We start from the raw sequence: 15045 nt of genomic DNA, 5'->3' as shown, positions 1-15045 counted from the left end.
TAATACAAGAGCTGTGTATTTAAAAAATATACAATTTTTATTTTTCATTTCTACAGCATAACCCTGTGGGGTACTTTTTGTAATGAACAGTGCAGGAACCTATGGAAGCCAACCAATAAAACACCCAAACTCCCTCGCCGCCTTCAGAGCGGGGATCGGATTGTGGGGCTGATAAACACAGCCCTGCTGCGGTGGCATTGTGTCACCACTTGTCCCCATCTGCTGTGCCAGGGAGTTCTGAAAGGATGGAGAGGGTTAAGTGGGAGAGGGGAGCCAGCACCCCTGAACGGATGCTTTCCCCCCTTCTTCAGCACTGAGGGTGCTGGCCTTTGACAGGTCATGTCCCCGGAAACTCTACAGCTAGAGTCTCTGCAGTCAGGTCAACCCATTCAGTGGTCCCCTTGGGTACAGGGGTCCTGTTGTTCCTCCATCCTTCCTCCAAGTGCTCTTCAAGTTAGCAGCCTTAACTTAAACCACTGAAGAAAGGAAGGACAGGCTGGGCTCAGGAATCCACATCCTTCTCCATCAGGATCCAGCAAGCCCACTTCAGCATCACCTTTGAGATCCTGTGAAACCACAGCAGAGGAGTCAGGGTGAGAATGGACCCAGCTGGGGACATGCCACCATGCACCGGGGCAGCCCAGCAACAAAGGGTAAGGCAGAATGTGGGTACCTGCCACGGGGATGCGAGTGGCACTGCCTGCATGCCATGGGACCAGCCGTGGCGGGGACAAGGGGTGGCCACACGAGGTGTGTCACTGACCTGACAGATCTTATCTGCTCGCAGAGCTCAGGGCTTGGTGCCTCGTATTTGTACTGGAGTGGCTTCTTCTTGTACTGCAGGAATGAAGGAGAGGGTGAGGTTGGTCACAAAGCCCAGAGCACAGCTCTAGATACCAGGAAAACCCTGGATCCAGTCCCTTGTTTCCTGCTCTTCCAATCTTATTTTACCCAGAGAGCTGGAAGATCCACCAGGAAGTGTTGGATTTCACCCAGCTTGGGCTCAATCACATCCTCACCCAGTGCCTCACATCCTCCTTGCATGGGGTTGTGGCCACCATGTATTGGCAATACCCGCCTTCAACTCCCCATCCTCAACAGCCAGGTGAGCAAAGGCCTTTAGGGATGGACCGCAGCAATAGTGGGGACCCAGAGAACCTCCCCAGGCTCCCTACTCCCCAGGGAACCCCACCTCATCTTTACCGGCTGCAGAGCTTTGTGCTGCTCTGCCTTGGAGCTGAGGCCACTCACTACAGCTGCTTCCTCTTCCTCCTCCTCCTCCTCCTCCTCCTCCTCCTCAGAGAGCTCCTTCCCATGCTGCAGCCCTGTCTCCTCTTTTCTGCTCTTCTTAGCACCCTGTGTGCTCACAGGCTTCAGCCTTCTGCCCATCTCTCTCCTCTTGCCCCGAGGGGCACCTCGGGGATGCTGCTGCTCATGGTGGGCTGGCTGTGTTTGGCCATCTCCTTCCAGCAGCTTCCTCCTGGCACCCCCAGCACCTCCTCCCAGGAAACTGACACAATCCAGACCATGCTCCAATGTATCTGGAGGGAAAGTGGTGACACTGGAGTCTGCCTGCTCCTGGTGAGGCATCCCTTTGGGCGGGGCTTGCAACCAGCTGCTGGGCAAGATGGGAGTAACTGGAGAAGGAGGCTTTGGTGTTGCCTTAGAGCTCCACAAAACCTGCAGTCCTTGGGCAGCACTGGGGGCATCACAAACTGCCTCCATGGCTGATGGTGCCTGTGTGGTGCTGGTCTCCACCAGATCGGCATTGCCATAGTTGCCAAGCAGGGGAGAGGAGGTCTGCACTGGCACTCCTGGTGACCCGCCCTCAGAAGAGTCCTGGCTACATAGCTCCAGTGAGTCTGGGGTGTTGCTGTCAGCAGCCACATCTTGCTTGTTCTTTGACAGGGGGCCTTGTGGAAGTGTCTTCCCTGGTAAAGAGTAAATGCATGGTCAGCTCGGGCAGGAGAACACTGGAGCTCAAGGATGCAGGCACAGGCCAATGGGAACACTACAACACTACTTTTTAGCCAGAGAAAGCAAGGCAGCATCCTGTATGAACTATGTGGTCACCAAGTGAGAGGAGAGGTGGTGTCTCGGGCCAGCAGGGTAGGCTGGGCGGCATGGGGACTCACCATCTGAACAGCTCATGGTCAAACATACTGGGGGGAGCCTGTCCCAGGGGGTGTCCATAGATCCCTCCGGGCTCTCCGACAAGGCCGTTGACGCAACAGCTGCAATGATGAAGCTAAGGGTTGACTTCAGCAAAGAAATTTGATCTTGGCCCACTCCCAGCCCTGTGGCGGCTACAAAGAACTGTGCACGAGCTCCCGCAGGTCCTTCTGCAGCAAAGCTTGGTGGCACAAGCCTGTCCTGGTGATGAATCAAGCTCCTGCACTTGGGCAGGGGACTTGTCCTCTGTGATGCAAAGGGACAAAATCACTCATGTTCGCAGCACAACAAACCGAAGCTGCTCAGCTCAGGAGGCTGCAAGAATAGGACCTGCTCAAGGCAGGGCTGGTAATCCTGGTCTGTTAAAGACCTGGCCATGCCAGTACCTCCTCTGCTCAATCCAAGGAGAAAATGGGCTGAGCCAACTGCAGAGGAAACTACAGAGACAGGATGGGATGGGGAAGTCTCACTACTCACAGCTGGGTTGGGATATGACACTCAGCTCAGCCAGCCCCATCCTGCCATCACCACTCTCCCTGGGAGTTGCTTCGCTTGTCTCTGCAATGAAAAGGACATTGATGGTCACATCCCAGAGTCAGAGGAAAGGGAGTCATCTCCCCACTGAACTGCCCACCCACGTACCCTGCAGAGGAAGCCACTGCACTGACCTGCCCTGGAAGAATCACAAGCAACTGCCCCCTCCTCAGGAGGGACCACCAGGATATTGGCCGGGACCATGAAGGTGTCCTCGCCCTGCTGAAACGAGACACACTGCGTGGTTCTCGCTGGGCAGCTCACTTGGGACGCAGGAGCCCACCCATAACTGGCTGCTGAGCACACCCCTCTGCTCAGCAACCCCCCAGCTCTGCCCTCCTCTCACCCTTCCAGAGCACCACAAGCTGTCACAGTGCTGCCTCAGGTGTCACAGCAGCCAGACTCACCTCTTGCTTGCGCGCTGCCTCCCACTGCGTGACAGGAACCTCGTCCTTCCCTGTTGCTGCCATCATCTTGGGCACCCCTAAATCCAGGCATTCCTCAGCACTTCCCTTCAAATCCTCCAGATGGTTTTGTCTTATGGCATCAATCAGCTGAGAGATGGATGACTCTGGAACAAGAACACATGAACATCAGTGGAGAAGACACCTTAACTCAGGCAAGGCTCCCTCGCAACTGCTTTTACTCTGCTGCATGACTGCCGTGTGCATTGAAATCTGATTAAACACAAAATTCTGCATTTCCTTTTCTTCTAGAAACTCTCTCCTTTCTCTACGCAGGTCCTGGCACAGCAGAAGGTGTGCAGTGGTCCACACTGCTTTAGCTGTCAGAACCATCTTGACCTGCTTTAGGGTTAGCAGCGTTGCCTTGTGAGATCTGGTAAGGTTTGTGCTACCCTTGTCTAACAGGGACCAAGGTAAGTAAAGCAGAGAGCCCCACCAGGCACCCAGAACACCACACACCCCCCATAACCTTTTACCTGAGCTGGGGCTGTCACTTTCAGCTAGACTCTTCCTGCAATAACAACGACAACAAAACCAGGTTAGAGCTGAGCACATGCAGGCCAAACAGCCCTCTGAAGCTCTAACAGATCAAGCACCCTGGCTTGGGAGAAACAGCTTGTGGAAATAATGGATTCCCCACTGCGTGCTGGATCTGGCCACCAGTCTTTGCTCAGGAATCCCACCAGGATTTCCCAGGAATACCCATCAGGAAGCTTTGCTCCTGGAGACAGAGACTTGTTCCTGGAGAAAAGAAGCTGCACGGAAAGCTCACAGCAGCCTTTCACTGTCTGCAGGGAGCCTACAAGGATGGTGGAGAGGGACTGTAGCAACAGGACATGGGGTGATGAATTTACACTTAAACAGGGGAGATTTAGGTTGGATACAAGGAAGTTCTTCCCTGTGAGGGTAGTGAGGCCCTAGCACAGAGTGGCCAAAGAAGCTGTGGCTGCCCCATCCCTGGCAGTGTTCAAGGCCAGCTTGGACAGGGCTTGGAGCAACCTCATCTAGTGGAAGGTGTCCCTACCCATGGCACAGTTTGGAACTACATAAGCTTTAAGGTCACTTTCAACCCAAACCAGTCTGGGATAATGTGATTCTACAGTGGAGACCTCTGTGGATCTCCAGAGTTGGGTCTCCAAGCACGAAGACTGAGCTGTGTGGGGCTCACCTACCCGCCCATGCGGCCCATGGCTGGCAGGCACAAGTCTCCTACAGGTGTTTCTTCCCAGCTCAGACGAAGAGGCTGGGGATGGAGAGCCCTCCACATGGTCTACTTGGCTCTGTCACATCCTGTGCTAGGTTGTCCAGCAGCTGCCATAAACTAAACCTGCCCACACCAGGCTGCAAAAGCCTCAGCCAGAGCCATGCTCTCGTCACAGTACCTGGACATGCTCCCCAGCAGTGGCGAGCCCATACTTACAGCCAGAGCTTCTTTACCTTCTGCATCACAGAGGGCTCCTTGTTCCTGCAGTGAGAGAGAAGCCAGTTACCAATTTCCTCTGAATCCCCATCTCCTTCACAGCTTGCAAGGAAGATAATTCCTCTTTCAAAGAGCAGAAAGTCCCCACCACAACCAGGTCACAACAGGACTCCCAGTGTGTCGAAGAAGCCCCCCCTGGAGCCAAGCTCCCCACTGTACCCGTCAGATGACTCCAATCTCAGCTTCTCTATGGGCAGCACGATGAACTTCTGGACCCGGAGGTAAAACTCACAGTCCTCCTGAGGGGAAAAGAGAGCCCATGAGGCACCTGCAGTCACAGCCCTGCTCCCTCCTGCCCCAGCTCAGGAGAGAGAAGAAAGGCCACCCATCATCTGCCTCCATCTCCTGGGAGCAGCTTAAAGCAGGTAAGCATGAAGGAAGCCAAGAATAAGTTGCTTCCACTCATCAGAGCACTCACCGGCCTAGCTTCCTCCTGGAAACACACTGTGTACTTCTGCAAGACGATAATTCTGCAAATGAGGCTGGAAAGTCTGATTTGCGTGTGAGTGCTAGAAAAAGAGCAGAGCAAGAGCATCTTGGAGAGATGAAAAATGGAGCTGGATCACCCAGACACACAGAGGAGCTCCCCCAGCAGTTACACCAACCACACCAGGGCATGGATAGGACAATTAGATAGGGGTTTCACTACATGAGCTTCGAAGGTCCCTTCCAACCCCGACTATTCTAGGATTCTATGTTGGAACACACCCCAGCATAAGCATCAAGGACCAAGGGCTCCTGGTTCCTGCAATTTATTTCTTGGTGCTTATCCTTGGCTCTGCTACCAGCAACCCAGAGTCTAGTGGTGTCCAACTGGGGAAACTGCTGAAGAAGCAGCCTAAGCTCCCATGTTAATGCTCTGGTTCCTTTCACAAAATCCACAGGCTCTTTAGTCCTTTCGAATCACATCTACACACACATCACAGCTTCTGCCATCAACCCCTGCCCATCCCAGCCCGCCAAAGCCAGAGCACCAAGCATCAGTCTTCTGGTTTGCTTCCCTTGGCAGCTCTTTCATGCAGACTTCCCAGCCTGTGATTGCTTTAGCTTAACACAACCTGAAACAAGGCCAGGCATAAGCCCCACTAGCAGCTGTGGAGAACGACTGTCCCAGCCACAGCCTAGGCATGGTGGAACCCACTTTTTCTCTGACTGCAGGGCTTCGGCTGCAATGACCACACGGATGTAGTAGGACCCATCTGAGACCTGCAGGACAGCATCTTGGACAGCCTCAGGCTGGCCTGGCACAGTTGAGTCACACAAGACCTATGAAGAGATTGAGGAAGGGAGAAAAAGAAATGTCACTTACATACTTCCCTGTGAACAAGGACAGGACAGTCTAGGAGTCTTAGCAAAGAAGGTCACCATCCACTATGAAGCCAAGTGGTTTTTACCCAAACCAGTAGCAAGAATCCAGGCAAAAAGGCCCTGGGCAGGTTGCGGACACATGCTCTTCTGCAGAGCACAGGGAGACAGAGAGCAGCAGTAAACAGTAGTATCATGACAGCCACTCCCTTCTTCTTAACGGTGTAGCAACCCTGAGCCTGTATTAAACCATGTCCATGCTGGGTCAAAACAACCCCTGAGGGAAGTGCTAAACTGCTCCTCCAGGTCTCAAATCTGCCTGTTCTATGGGCTGGGAGCTGTGGATCAGTCCTGGCCTGTCCCAGCCCCTCCAGCAATGGGCTTCTCCTGGTACCTGCCTATAATTTGGTCACAGACATCCCATACATCATCCACCTGACTGGTGACGCTGGAACATGATGCACAAAGAGGGGACATGAAAAGACATGTACCATCATATAAGAGTGCCACCTTCATTTATAAATGGTGTGCATACGTTCTTTCATAGCTTCCCACCAAGCTAAAAAAACTAATCCATCACAGAATCACACATCCCAAACTGGTTTGGGTTGGAAGGGACTTTAAAGCTCATCCAACTCTGACACCTTCCACTAGAGCAGGTTGCTCCAAGCCCCATCCAACCTGGCTTTGAACACTGCCAGGGATGGGGCACCCACAGCTTCTCTGGGCAACCTGTACCAGGACCTCAGCACCCTCACAGGGTGCTTCTTCTTCTACTTCATGTTACTCACTGTCAGGGCCACCCATTAATTGGCATGGTACAAGGAAGGACGGGATGCAAAGAGGGGGAGGAGGAAGGCAAGGCAGGCTGTGAGTGTGAGGCTAGGCTGAAAGATGAGCTTGGAGACCACAGACATTTTGGATTAAAGCAGGTCATACCTAACAGAGGTGCAGAAATTAGAGAAAGCTACCAAAAATGGGCAAATCAAAGCTCCTACAACTGAAAATGAGGGACTCTGAGGAGGAAGGGTCACCCAAACAGCCACCAAACTGTGAACCATTGAACACTTCCAGGAATTAGGATTTCAGATGCTGTTGGAGCACTTTAGTCCCTCTCAATACTCACCCGCAGGACCTGGCCAGCCAGGAGATTCTCACTGAGATCCATCTGTTCATAATTCAAGAGGAGGTTGTTGACCCAAGGCTGCAGGGTGTAGACTTTAGGAGAAGCCATATTCTTGTTCTCATACACAAGCCTGAGAGACAAGGGAAGAGGCACCAAATTGTCAGAGTAGGACACAGTAAAGCTCCATCATCCCAGTAGTGATTTTGCACCTCAATTACAGCCACAACCCCAAGAAATGGCTCCAATCCAGTCCAAACCCCCTGCTACTCTGCAAGGACACCCATTCTAAGGGAGCTGTGCCGGCTGAAGAATGGGGTTGACTGAAGAACAGGGTTGTAAATAAGTAACTTCAAGGATGTTAGGCTTTGTTAGCTTTGACAAGCTTTGCCAGAACCACCTGGTAGTTACGGATACGACAACGATCCTAAAACGAAGTGATGAAGAAATAACCACCAGGGGTCCCAAAGCCCACTACCACATTTTAGTGCGCATGTGGGAGGGTTTCTCTAGGAGTATGATGTAATGTATGTAATCTAATGAATATGCATATTTAAGGACAACATAATCACAGCCTGGTTGATGCTCGGACGCGACACGCTAGGAGGAGCTATCCCCCGCGTCTCCCGGCGTCGCAGTAAAGAATTCCTGCTTGTCAGCTGCAGCTTTGCAGGCTTGCTCCTGGAGAGTTCCCCGAATCGCGGGGAAGACGTGTTGCCGTGGGCACGCTGGTCCTGCAGCACCCACTCCTAGCCTTTTGCCAGTTTCCCGCCCAGGTCGGGACAGCTTGTTTTCCACCTCTCCCCATAGAGCTGATCATCCTCACCAGTAGCTGTTTTCCTGCGTCCAGAACTTACCGGTAACTGTCCTAACTGCGAACGCAGGCAGAGGACACGCTTTGCTGGAGGAGGACCATAGAGAGGGGACGGGCAGGCCGGGCACGGGCAGGGTTGGTGAGTTCCCCCGCGGCCTCACGGCGTCCCCAGAGCGGCTCCAGCCTCCGCCACCGCCGCGGCCACTGCCCGGCAAGCCAAGCCGAACCCCGGCCACGATCCGGGGACCGGAAACGGCGCCGGGATCCGGGGCGGGGCGGCTCCAACCCCCGCCACTTCCCCTTCCGCATCCCGGCCCCTTCCTTGTGCAGTCCGCGCCCGCAGCCGCATGTGCGGCGGAAGTGTGGGGGTCATCGGCGCGCGCGCCCGCACCTCCATCCGTATCCCCTTTTGTGAAATACGAGCTCGCTCCTCTAATAGAGATAACAGGGCTTTATTGAGGGACAGTCAATAAAGCAAAGGAAACAGCGCTGGGTGTGTGACATTAGCCAGAGGTGCCCTGGTTAGCACTTGTTACAGGTTTATATAGTTTCGCTACTGCATTAGCCATATACATATTCATCATTCCCTTGTATAGGCGGGGAATATTATAACTAGCTCCAGGAACTTACTTTCATAAGTCTCCCCCTCTTGGCATCTGCGCACTGCTCTCTGGTGATAGTGGGGTCTTCAAGATGAAGTAGGCAGTCTTCCTCGCGGTGTACTTTTCACCTTTGGCACAGTTGGATGCCCCGGTAATCACAAAACTAGCTGAAACCGGCCATATCTGTAATTCTTCTGCTAGCTGGCAAAGATTTAGAACAGTGTGACCTTCCTGCAGAATTTATTGCAAGCAGAACAGGACTGGCACACAAGGAGTATCCAAAGCTAGCGGATGTTCAGGGGGCACTGTCTCTAAACTAACTGGTAAGTAGAAGGATGGTGTGAAAGCACTCATTCATGTTTAGTGGGGCCACTAAATCCTGTTATCTCACCACAAACTTGCAACACAAACATTGTTCTTTATCTTTGACCTCAGTTAAGCTAAAAGTACTTTAACCCTGTGTTTTCCAGGCACTAGCTTTTCTCATATCAGTGTGTGTGAGTGTGTCCCCACACACACTTGTCTTTTACCTTTACAAATTCTTTTGCTATGTGACTCCATTTTGCTCAAGAGTTCTGGCCATTTTCAACTTGTTGTCTAATCTTGTGGCTTTAGCGAGCTTTGTTTCTGTTATTGTGAACTCATGCAGTTATATCCACATAGCAACACCTATGATTTGCGAAAGGCAATACATTTATGTGTTTATCACACCATTCATGTCTGCATCCCCATCACTATCCCTGTTTGTAACCCTACCCCCATCTGTATCCTCAACTTTGTCCACACCCCCATCCCTGTCTGCATACCTAGACCCGCCCGCATCTGCATCCCCAACTCCATCACCATTCCTATTCCCATTCCTATTTGCATCCCCAAACCTATCTCTGTCTGCATCCCCAGCTCCATCCACATCTGCATCTCCATTTTTGTTTACATCCCCAACAGTATCCCCATCCTTATTTCTATTCCCAGCTCTTAACAGCATCCCCAACACCACCTACGTTCCCAACCCCACCCCTACCACTATTCGTATTTGCATCCACAACCAGATCTACATCTTCAACTCCATCCCCATCCCTGTTCCCATCCCTGTCTATCCACAGCCCCAGCAAACAGCAGGTTCCCCATGCTCTTTCAGGCTTTTCCTGGGCACACACCCTCTTTTCCCTGTTGTTTGTCTGACGTTCTGTTCCCACTTCCCAATCGGTGGCTCACATGTGATGCCAAACCACCTCTGTGACACTCACTTGTTTTCACATTCCTTCCCTCTGCTCTGACTTCAACAGTTGTAAGCAGCCCCAGGCTCTCCCCAGGTGGCCCTACACAGTCACCTGCCTGCTCTGCTGCTATTAATAGTCTTAATGGACCTAGAGGATGTCTCCTAACTACGTTAAATATATCTTCTGAGAAGTTATGGATGTTCCATCCCTGTCAGTGTTCAAGGCCAGGATGGACAGGGCTTGAAGCAACCTGCTCTAGTGGAAGGTGTCCCTGCCTGTTGCACGGGGTTGGAACTGGATGAGCTTTAAGAACTCTTCCATCCAAACCAGTCTGGGATTCTGTGATTCTGCTATTACAAATGGTCTGTGCAGAGTCTGAGAGCAGGAACCACCATGGGATGCTCATGGACGTTGAGCATTCAATTCAATTCTCCATTGACTTTAAGCACAGCAGGAGCTCATGGTGGATCTTCAGGCCTGTGCTGACACTCTTGTAACACTAGTCTGATATTTTGCTTGGAAAGCAGCTGAGAAATCAGTCCATCACTGCCTCACTGCTGCAGGAATGAGCTGGGGCTACCCTGGGATTGGGTATCTCTCACCTCCTGTGTGTGCCCTGGGGAAGGAAACTGAATTTTATCCTTCTATGACCTTTACCATGTAAATACTGCAGCTGTGATAGAGCAGACCCTCAGGGGTTGCTCTCGAGGGTTTCCAAGCAGTGCTGGTGGGGTGGTGGTTTCTTCAACCAAAACCCCACCACTAGGGGAAGGTGATACGCGGATTGACTCCACAAGTCGTTAAAGTTGTTTCTCCAAAGTATGCACATGGAGGGTCGCTTTTCCCTTTACATTTATTCTCTTAAAGTACACATATGCATTAGATTATTGATACGCCTATACATATTCAGTATCTATCGCCGCTTCGTTTTATGATGAGCTAGAAGGTCCTTTGCGTCTGCGCAGTGCCCCCCTCTGGTCATGGGCAAGGGTCTCAAGATGAAGTAAATGAGTCTTCCTCCTGTGAGTAGGGGTCTTCCAGATGGAGTAAATGTGTCTTCCTCTTCTTAAACTTTTCAGCTTTGAATCTTCATGCGTAGCCTTAGGGTTTGGTCGGTATCCCAGCCATAAAGCACCTGTTTCTCCCCCTTATCAATAGACTCAGGCGTCCACTTTTCCTTGTCAATAGTTGCTTATCAGTAGAAACAGACCTCTGCTTCTCCCCTTATCAGTAATTTGTGCCTTGTTCTGCTTAGTAGGCATGATAGGTGTTCATAACAGACAATACTTTTGTTTAAGCAAGTGAATTCTTCTAACCCCTTTATACACTCCCCTGTATATTAGTAGGATTTCCCTGTATTATCCCCCTTGTACATTGCTTAAACCTGTATCAAAGGGACACTCACCTGTCCCAACTGCTCCCTCCCCACCCTGCCTTTGGTGTTCCATATGTTAAGGCCAACAAAGTGCACTGTGTAGGGTCAGCATGTCCGCTCTTGCCTGGCTGACATGGGGCAAGGGGAGGGAGAGAGCCTTGTATCCTGTGAAGGGTGGTGGCAATGGAAAGGGGCATCTCGGCACAGGAAAGCAGGATGTGTGGTGGAGCAGGGAAGGTACAAAGGGCAGCTCTCCAGGTATCCTGCCCAGGGCACTCCCTGCCTGGGCAGGATACTTGGCTCCTTCTGTGTCATTCTTTGGCTGCTGGGAAAGGTGGATCATGGGTATGGACCATGGCCAAAAAAACAGGTACAGGCTGAGAATTTCCTAGACGCAAGGGCTGATGCAAGCCCTCATGGGAAAATGTGAGATAACCCAGTAGCAAAAAGCAACTGCGGTGTCGAGGTGAGAGCAGTGCAGTAGCGACGAAGCAGCATGGCAGGGCTTCGGATCCACTCGGTGCTGGTGACCGGGGCCAACCGGGGCATCGGCCTGGGGCTGGTCCAGCACTTCCTGGGGATGCCAACCCCCCCCCAGTGGGTCTTTGCAGCCTGTCGGTCCCCCACGGGGCAGCGGGCGCAGGTGAGGCTGGGCTGGACGCAGCGGGTGCTGCTGGGGACGGGAGCTGGGGACAGGGCACAGGCTGGAGCAGGCAGGGGCTTTGCCAAGGAAGGGCTCCAGCACCGGTGGCACAGGGCAGGGGTGGCACCGGCCGTGCACGGGATGTGTGGAGGGGACAGTGGCCCGCGGTGCGAGCGGGAGGCACGGAGCGCTCACCATCCGTCGGCAGGAGCTGGAGCAGGGAGCTAGGTGCGAGGCAGAGCAGGGATGGAGCCACAGCAACACGAACTGTGCCTGGGGAAGGCTGAGCCTGTGCGCAGCCCCTCCTGCCCTTCCATGCCCACACGACCCCCTCTCCTGCAGGAGCTGCAGCGTTTGGCCTCCAAGCACCGCAACGTGGTCGTCATCCCGCTCGGTAGGTGCCCTGAGCCGGTCCCTGCCCCGCTTCCCCTCTCTGCCCAGCGCCACAGACCCGGCGAGCGCCCTGGTGCTGCGCACACCGGGAGCCCAGAGCCGGGAGGCAGCCGTTCCTCTGGGAACACCAGCGCTGCCATCTCCAAGCCAGAATGTGAGGGACTGAGCTCCCTGTGTGGGCTCTGCAGATGTCACCGACCCTGCCAGCATCAAGGCGGCTGCAGCCCAAGTCGGGGAGCGCTTGGGGGGCTCAGGGCTCACCCTCCTCATCAACAACGCGGGAATGGTGATATTGAATGCACTTGAGGACGAGACACTGGAGGCCATGACCCGCGTTTACACCACCAACACGATTGGGCCCCTGTTGATGGGCCAGGTGAGACCCTCACCCGAGCTGAGCTGTCCCGGGGCAGCACCAGAGGCTGGTGGGAGGGGGTCCTGCGCCTGCTCCACATGAGGAGAAGCTCATGGAGCTGCGGGCTGGAGCACAGGAGCTGGAGCCTGGTGGGCTGGGGCAGTGGGAGGATGCTCCTGTGCTGGTGCCAGCGCTGACCGCTGTGGAAGGAGCTGGTCCTGTCCCCTGTGCCACCTCCATGTGTGCTCTTGTCTCCTCTTTCTCCCTGCAGGCATTCCTGCCCTTGCTGAAGAAGGCTGCCCAGGGCAGCCCAGGCTCAGCGATGAGCTGCAGCAGGGCAGCCATCATCAACATGTCCAGCTATGCCGGCTCCATTGCAGATGTCTATTTGTGGGAATATGGACAAGCTGTGTCATACCGCTGCAGCAAGGTACTGCCACACTGCACCAGGCATGAGCTCAAGCATTTTCCTCTGCACATGATCTCACATCACCCATCAACCTCGCATTCAGTCCCTACACCTCTCTGTGCTGTGAGGGAGGTCCCTCTCTCAGCACATTCCTGTGCAAGGCCCTGGTCCTACATAAGATGGACTTACCAGGATGAGCCTTGGAAAGGCCAAGCGTACACAAGGGGACAGTTCAGCAGCACAGTCTGCCCTGGAGAGCTGTCAACATATGGGCGCACAGCATGGGGTCTGCACTGGTAGACTTGTCCCCTTGCAGCCAGCCTTGTCCTCCAACTGCCATCCCTGCGGCATCTCCCCACAGGCTGCTCTGAACATGCTGACCAAGTGCCAGTCCTTGAGGTACAAGGAAGATGGTGTCCTCTGTGCTGCTCTCCACCCTGGATGGGTGCAAACCGACATGGGGAACATGGAGGACACCGGACCACAGAAGGTAGAGAGCTGTTGACCAGGGTCTGGAAGAACCAATTTATTTAGGTTCCAGTGAACAGTCCCAGACATGCTGGGCTCTGGGGGAGCTGCTTGGCAGATACCTTGAGCTGGAGGCATGTGAGGGAAGCAGATGAGGGACGAGGAACTCTCCTTGCCCTGTGCTGACCTCTCCTCACTCTTCTCCCTCTGCCCCTGCAGCCGCCCTTGACGGTGGATGAGAGCGTGCGAGGGATGCTGAAGGTGCTCTCCTCCCTCTCCGAGAAGGACACCGGCACCTTCCTCAGCTGGGAAGGGAAGGTCGTTCCCTGGTGAGATGCCAGGCAGGATCCTGGCAGCGGGGCCCTGTGCTGATGCACCGTGTTGTGCCCAAGCCTTAATAAACGTGTGTCTGTGAACAACGAGCAGCGCTGTTTGAGCCTTCCTCTTGGTCTCTGGTTCACTCTCGTTGTGAGCGTCCCCAGTAACGTCCTGAGAGAACTTCTCAGAGTTATTTCTGCATGTAATCGGCTGGGTTGGTCTGAAGATTGGTTCTCCTCCTACTGGGGACCTGGCTGTCATCCTGGCAGTGCTTTGTCCCTGTGCACAGAGGGGCTCATCCCATAGCTCTGCTACTGAAACACCTAGCAGGATCTGAGTGGTTGAGGATGGTTGGGGAGCCCTCACAGCCCTCCTTGACAGAGTTGGGGTCACAGTGGGACATCCCATGTCAGGATGGAGCGGGGTGCCTTTGGGTGAAGTCAGAGAAGGATGTGGCCATCGTGGAGGAGACGTTTCCTTCTCACCCTCCTGCTACTGGAATTAAACCAGAGGGTGAGGAGGATGAAAGGACGGACACCCACAGGGTGGACAAGGATGGCAAATCTGTGTGCATATGTGTTTCCAGTGCTTAAGAATCTCACCGCAGCTGGTGATGCTTCCAGGAGTTATTTTCTGAGTATTGTAGACAACACCAGCTGTGAAAGTAACTGCGGAGTCAGGGGGGTTGGAGAGGAATGGGCAGATGTGATGGGTGCAACAAGAGCCTGATCATCCCTTTCTGGATCAGACTGGCAGCCAGGAATCCTGGGTTCTCCTCCTGAGAATCTTCCTCTCTTTCTGCCTTGCTGCCCGCTTCCCAGCTAGAATCCCCTGGCACCAAGAGTTGCTGACCTCCTTGCAGAGGGGATTGCCCATCTGGCTCTCCCAGCCACAGTGGCCATGCAGAGCAGATGAGCACAGAGAGGGCCGACAGTGGTCCCTCAGTGAGCCTCCAATCCTTCTTCCTTTACCTCCCCTGTTCTCAGGGTGTCCAACTGTTAGTAATCAGGATATTCTATGTTCTTAAAACTGTGCTGTAAACAGCGAGGTTTCAGTTGTTCAAAGACCTGTGTTCCAGATGTCCAAGGTTGTTGCAGATGAATGCACCCACAGCTACACTGAAGAAGATGTTCCTGATAAAATGGATTAAAACCTCTGCCTGCCCTTGCACCACCCTTGAGGTTTATGCTAACTGCTGTTAAGGCATGACCAAATGCTTCCACGTGTCCTGGGAGCAACCTCAGACTGTTTGAGATTAACAGGCCACCGAGAAGCAGCTTCTCAGAAAGACCCCTTGGATGTCCTTTGTTGAGGACCCTTCAGCTAGAGGATCTCTTCTTTAATCGCTTTCACTCTTGATTCCATGCCAT

The 15045-nt window shown here is 53.5% G+C and overlaps 3 protein-coding genes across 4 annotated transcripts; 1 reads left to right on the top strand and 2 right to left on the bottom strand.

Moving 5' to 3' along the window:
* Window positions 1-18: 18 nt before the first annotated feature.
* LOC136005719 (uncharacterized) lies at window positions 19-2218 on the bottom strand. The gene is made up of 4 exons (XM_065663463.1): window positions 2136-2218; window positions 1204-1931; window positions 764-837; window positions 19-566 (listed from the first exon to the last, which is right to left on the bottom strand). The coding sequence occupies exons 1-4, from the start codon at window positions 2191-2193 to the stop codon at window positions 503-505; spliced, it is 924 nt and encodes a 307-aa protein (XP_065519535.1). The 5' UTR covers window positions 2194-2218; the 3' UTR covers window positions 19-502.
* On the bottom strand, window positions 2145-8172 carry ACD (ACD shelterin complex subunit and telomerase recruitment factor). 2 transcript variants are annotated; one of them, XM_065663468.1, is made up of 10 exons: window positions 7936-8172; window positions 7082-7211; window positions 5792-5916; window positions 5069-5159; window positions 4810-4889; window positions 4591-4635; window positions 3647-3681; window positions 3114-3277; window positions 2650-2730; window positions 2145-2234 (listed from the first exon to the last, which is right to left on the bottom strand). In XM_065663468.1, the coding sequence occupies exons 2-9, from the start codon at window positions 7187-7189 to the stop codon at window positions 2671-2673; spliced, it is 708 nt and encodes a 235-aa protein (XP_065519540.1). In that variant the 5' UTR covers window positions 7190-7211; window positions 7936-8172; the 3' UTR covers window positions 2145-2234; window positions 2650-2670. The 2 variants fall into 2 exon arrangements, with proteins under 2 accessions (XP_065519540.1, XP_065519541.1); XM_065663469.1 differs by lacking the exon at window positions 2145-2234 and adding an exon at window positions 2356-2418.
* A 3398-nt stretch (window positions 8173-11570) lies between these two features.
* On the top strand, window positions 11571-13779 carry LOC136005721 (C-signal-like). The gene is made up of 6 exons (XM_065663465.1): window positions 11571-11732; window positions 12075-12126; window positions 12314-12501; window positions 12752-12910; window positions 13251-13379; window positions 13577-13779. The coding sequence occupies exons 1-6, from the start codon at window positions 11586-11588 to the stop codon at window positions 13688-13690; spliced, it is 789 nt and encodes a 262-aa protein (XP_065519537.1). The 5' UTR covers window positions 11571-11585; the 3' UTR covers window positions 13691-13779.
* Window positions 13780-15045: the final 1266 nt, after the last annotated feature.

The sequence above is a fragment of the Lathamus discolor genome, chromosome Z (assembly GCF_037157495.1).
Source record: "Lathamus discolor isolate bLatDis1 chromosome Z, bLatDis1.hap1, whole genome shotgun sequence".
NCBI classification, from domain to species: Eukaryota; Metazoa; Chordata; class Aves; order Psittaciformes; family Psittacidae; genus Lathamus; species Lathamus discolor.
This window is presented reverse-complemented; position numbering and strand designations above follow the sequence as displayed.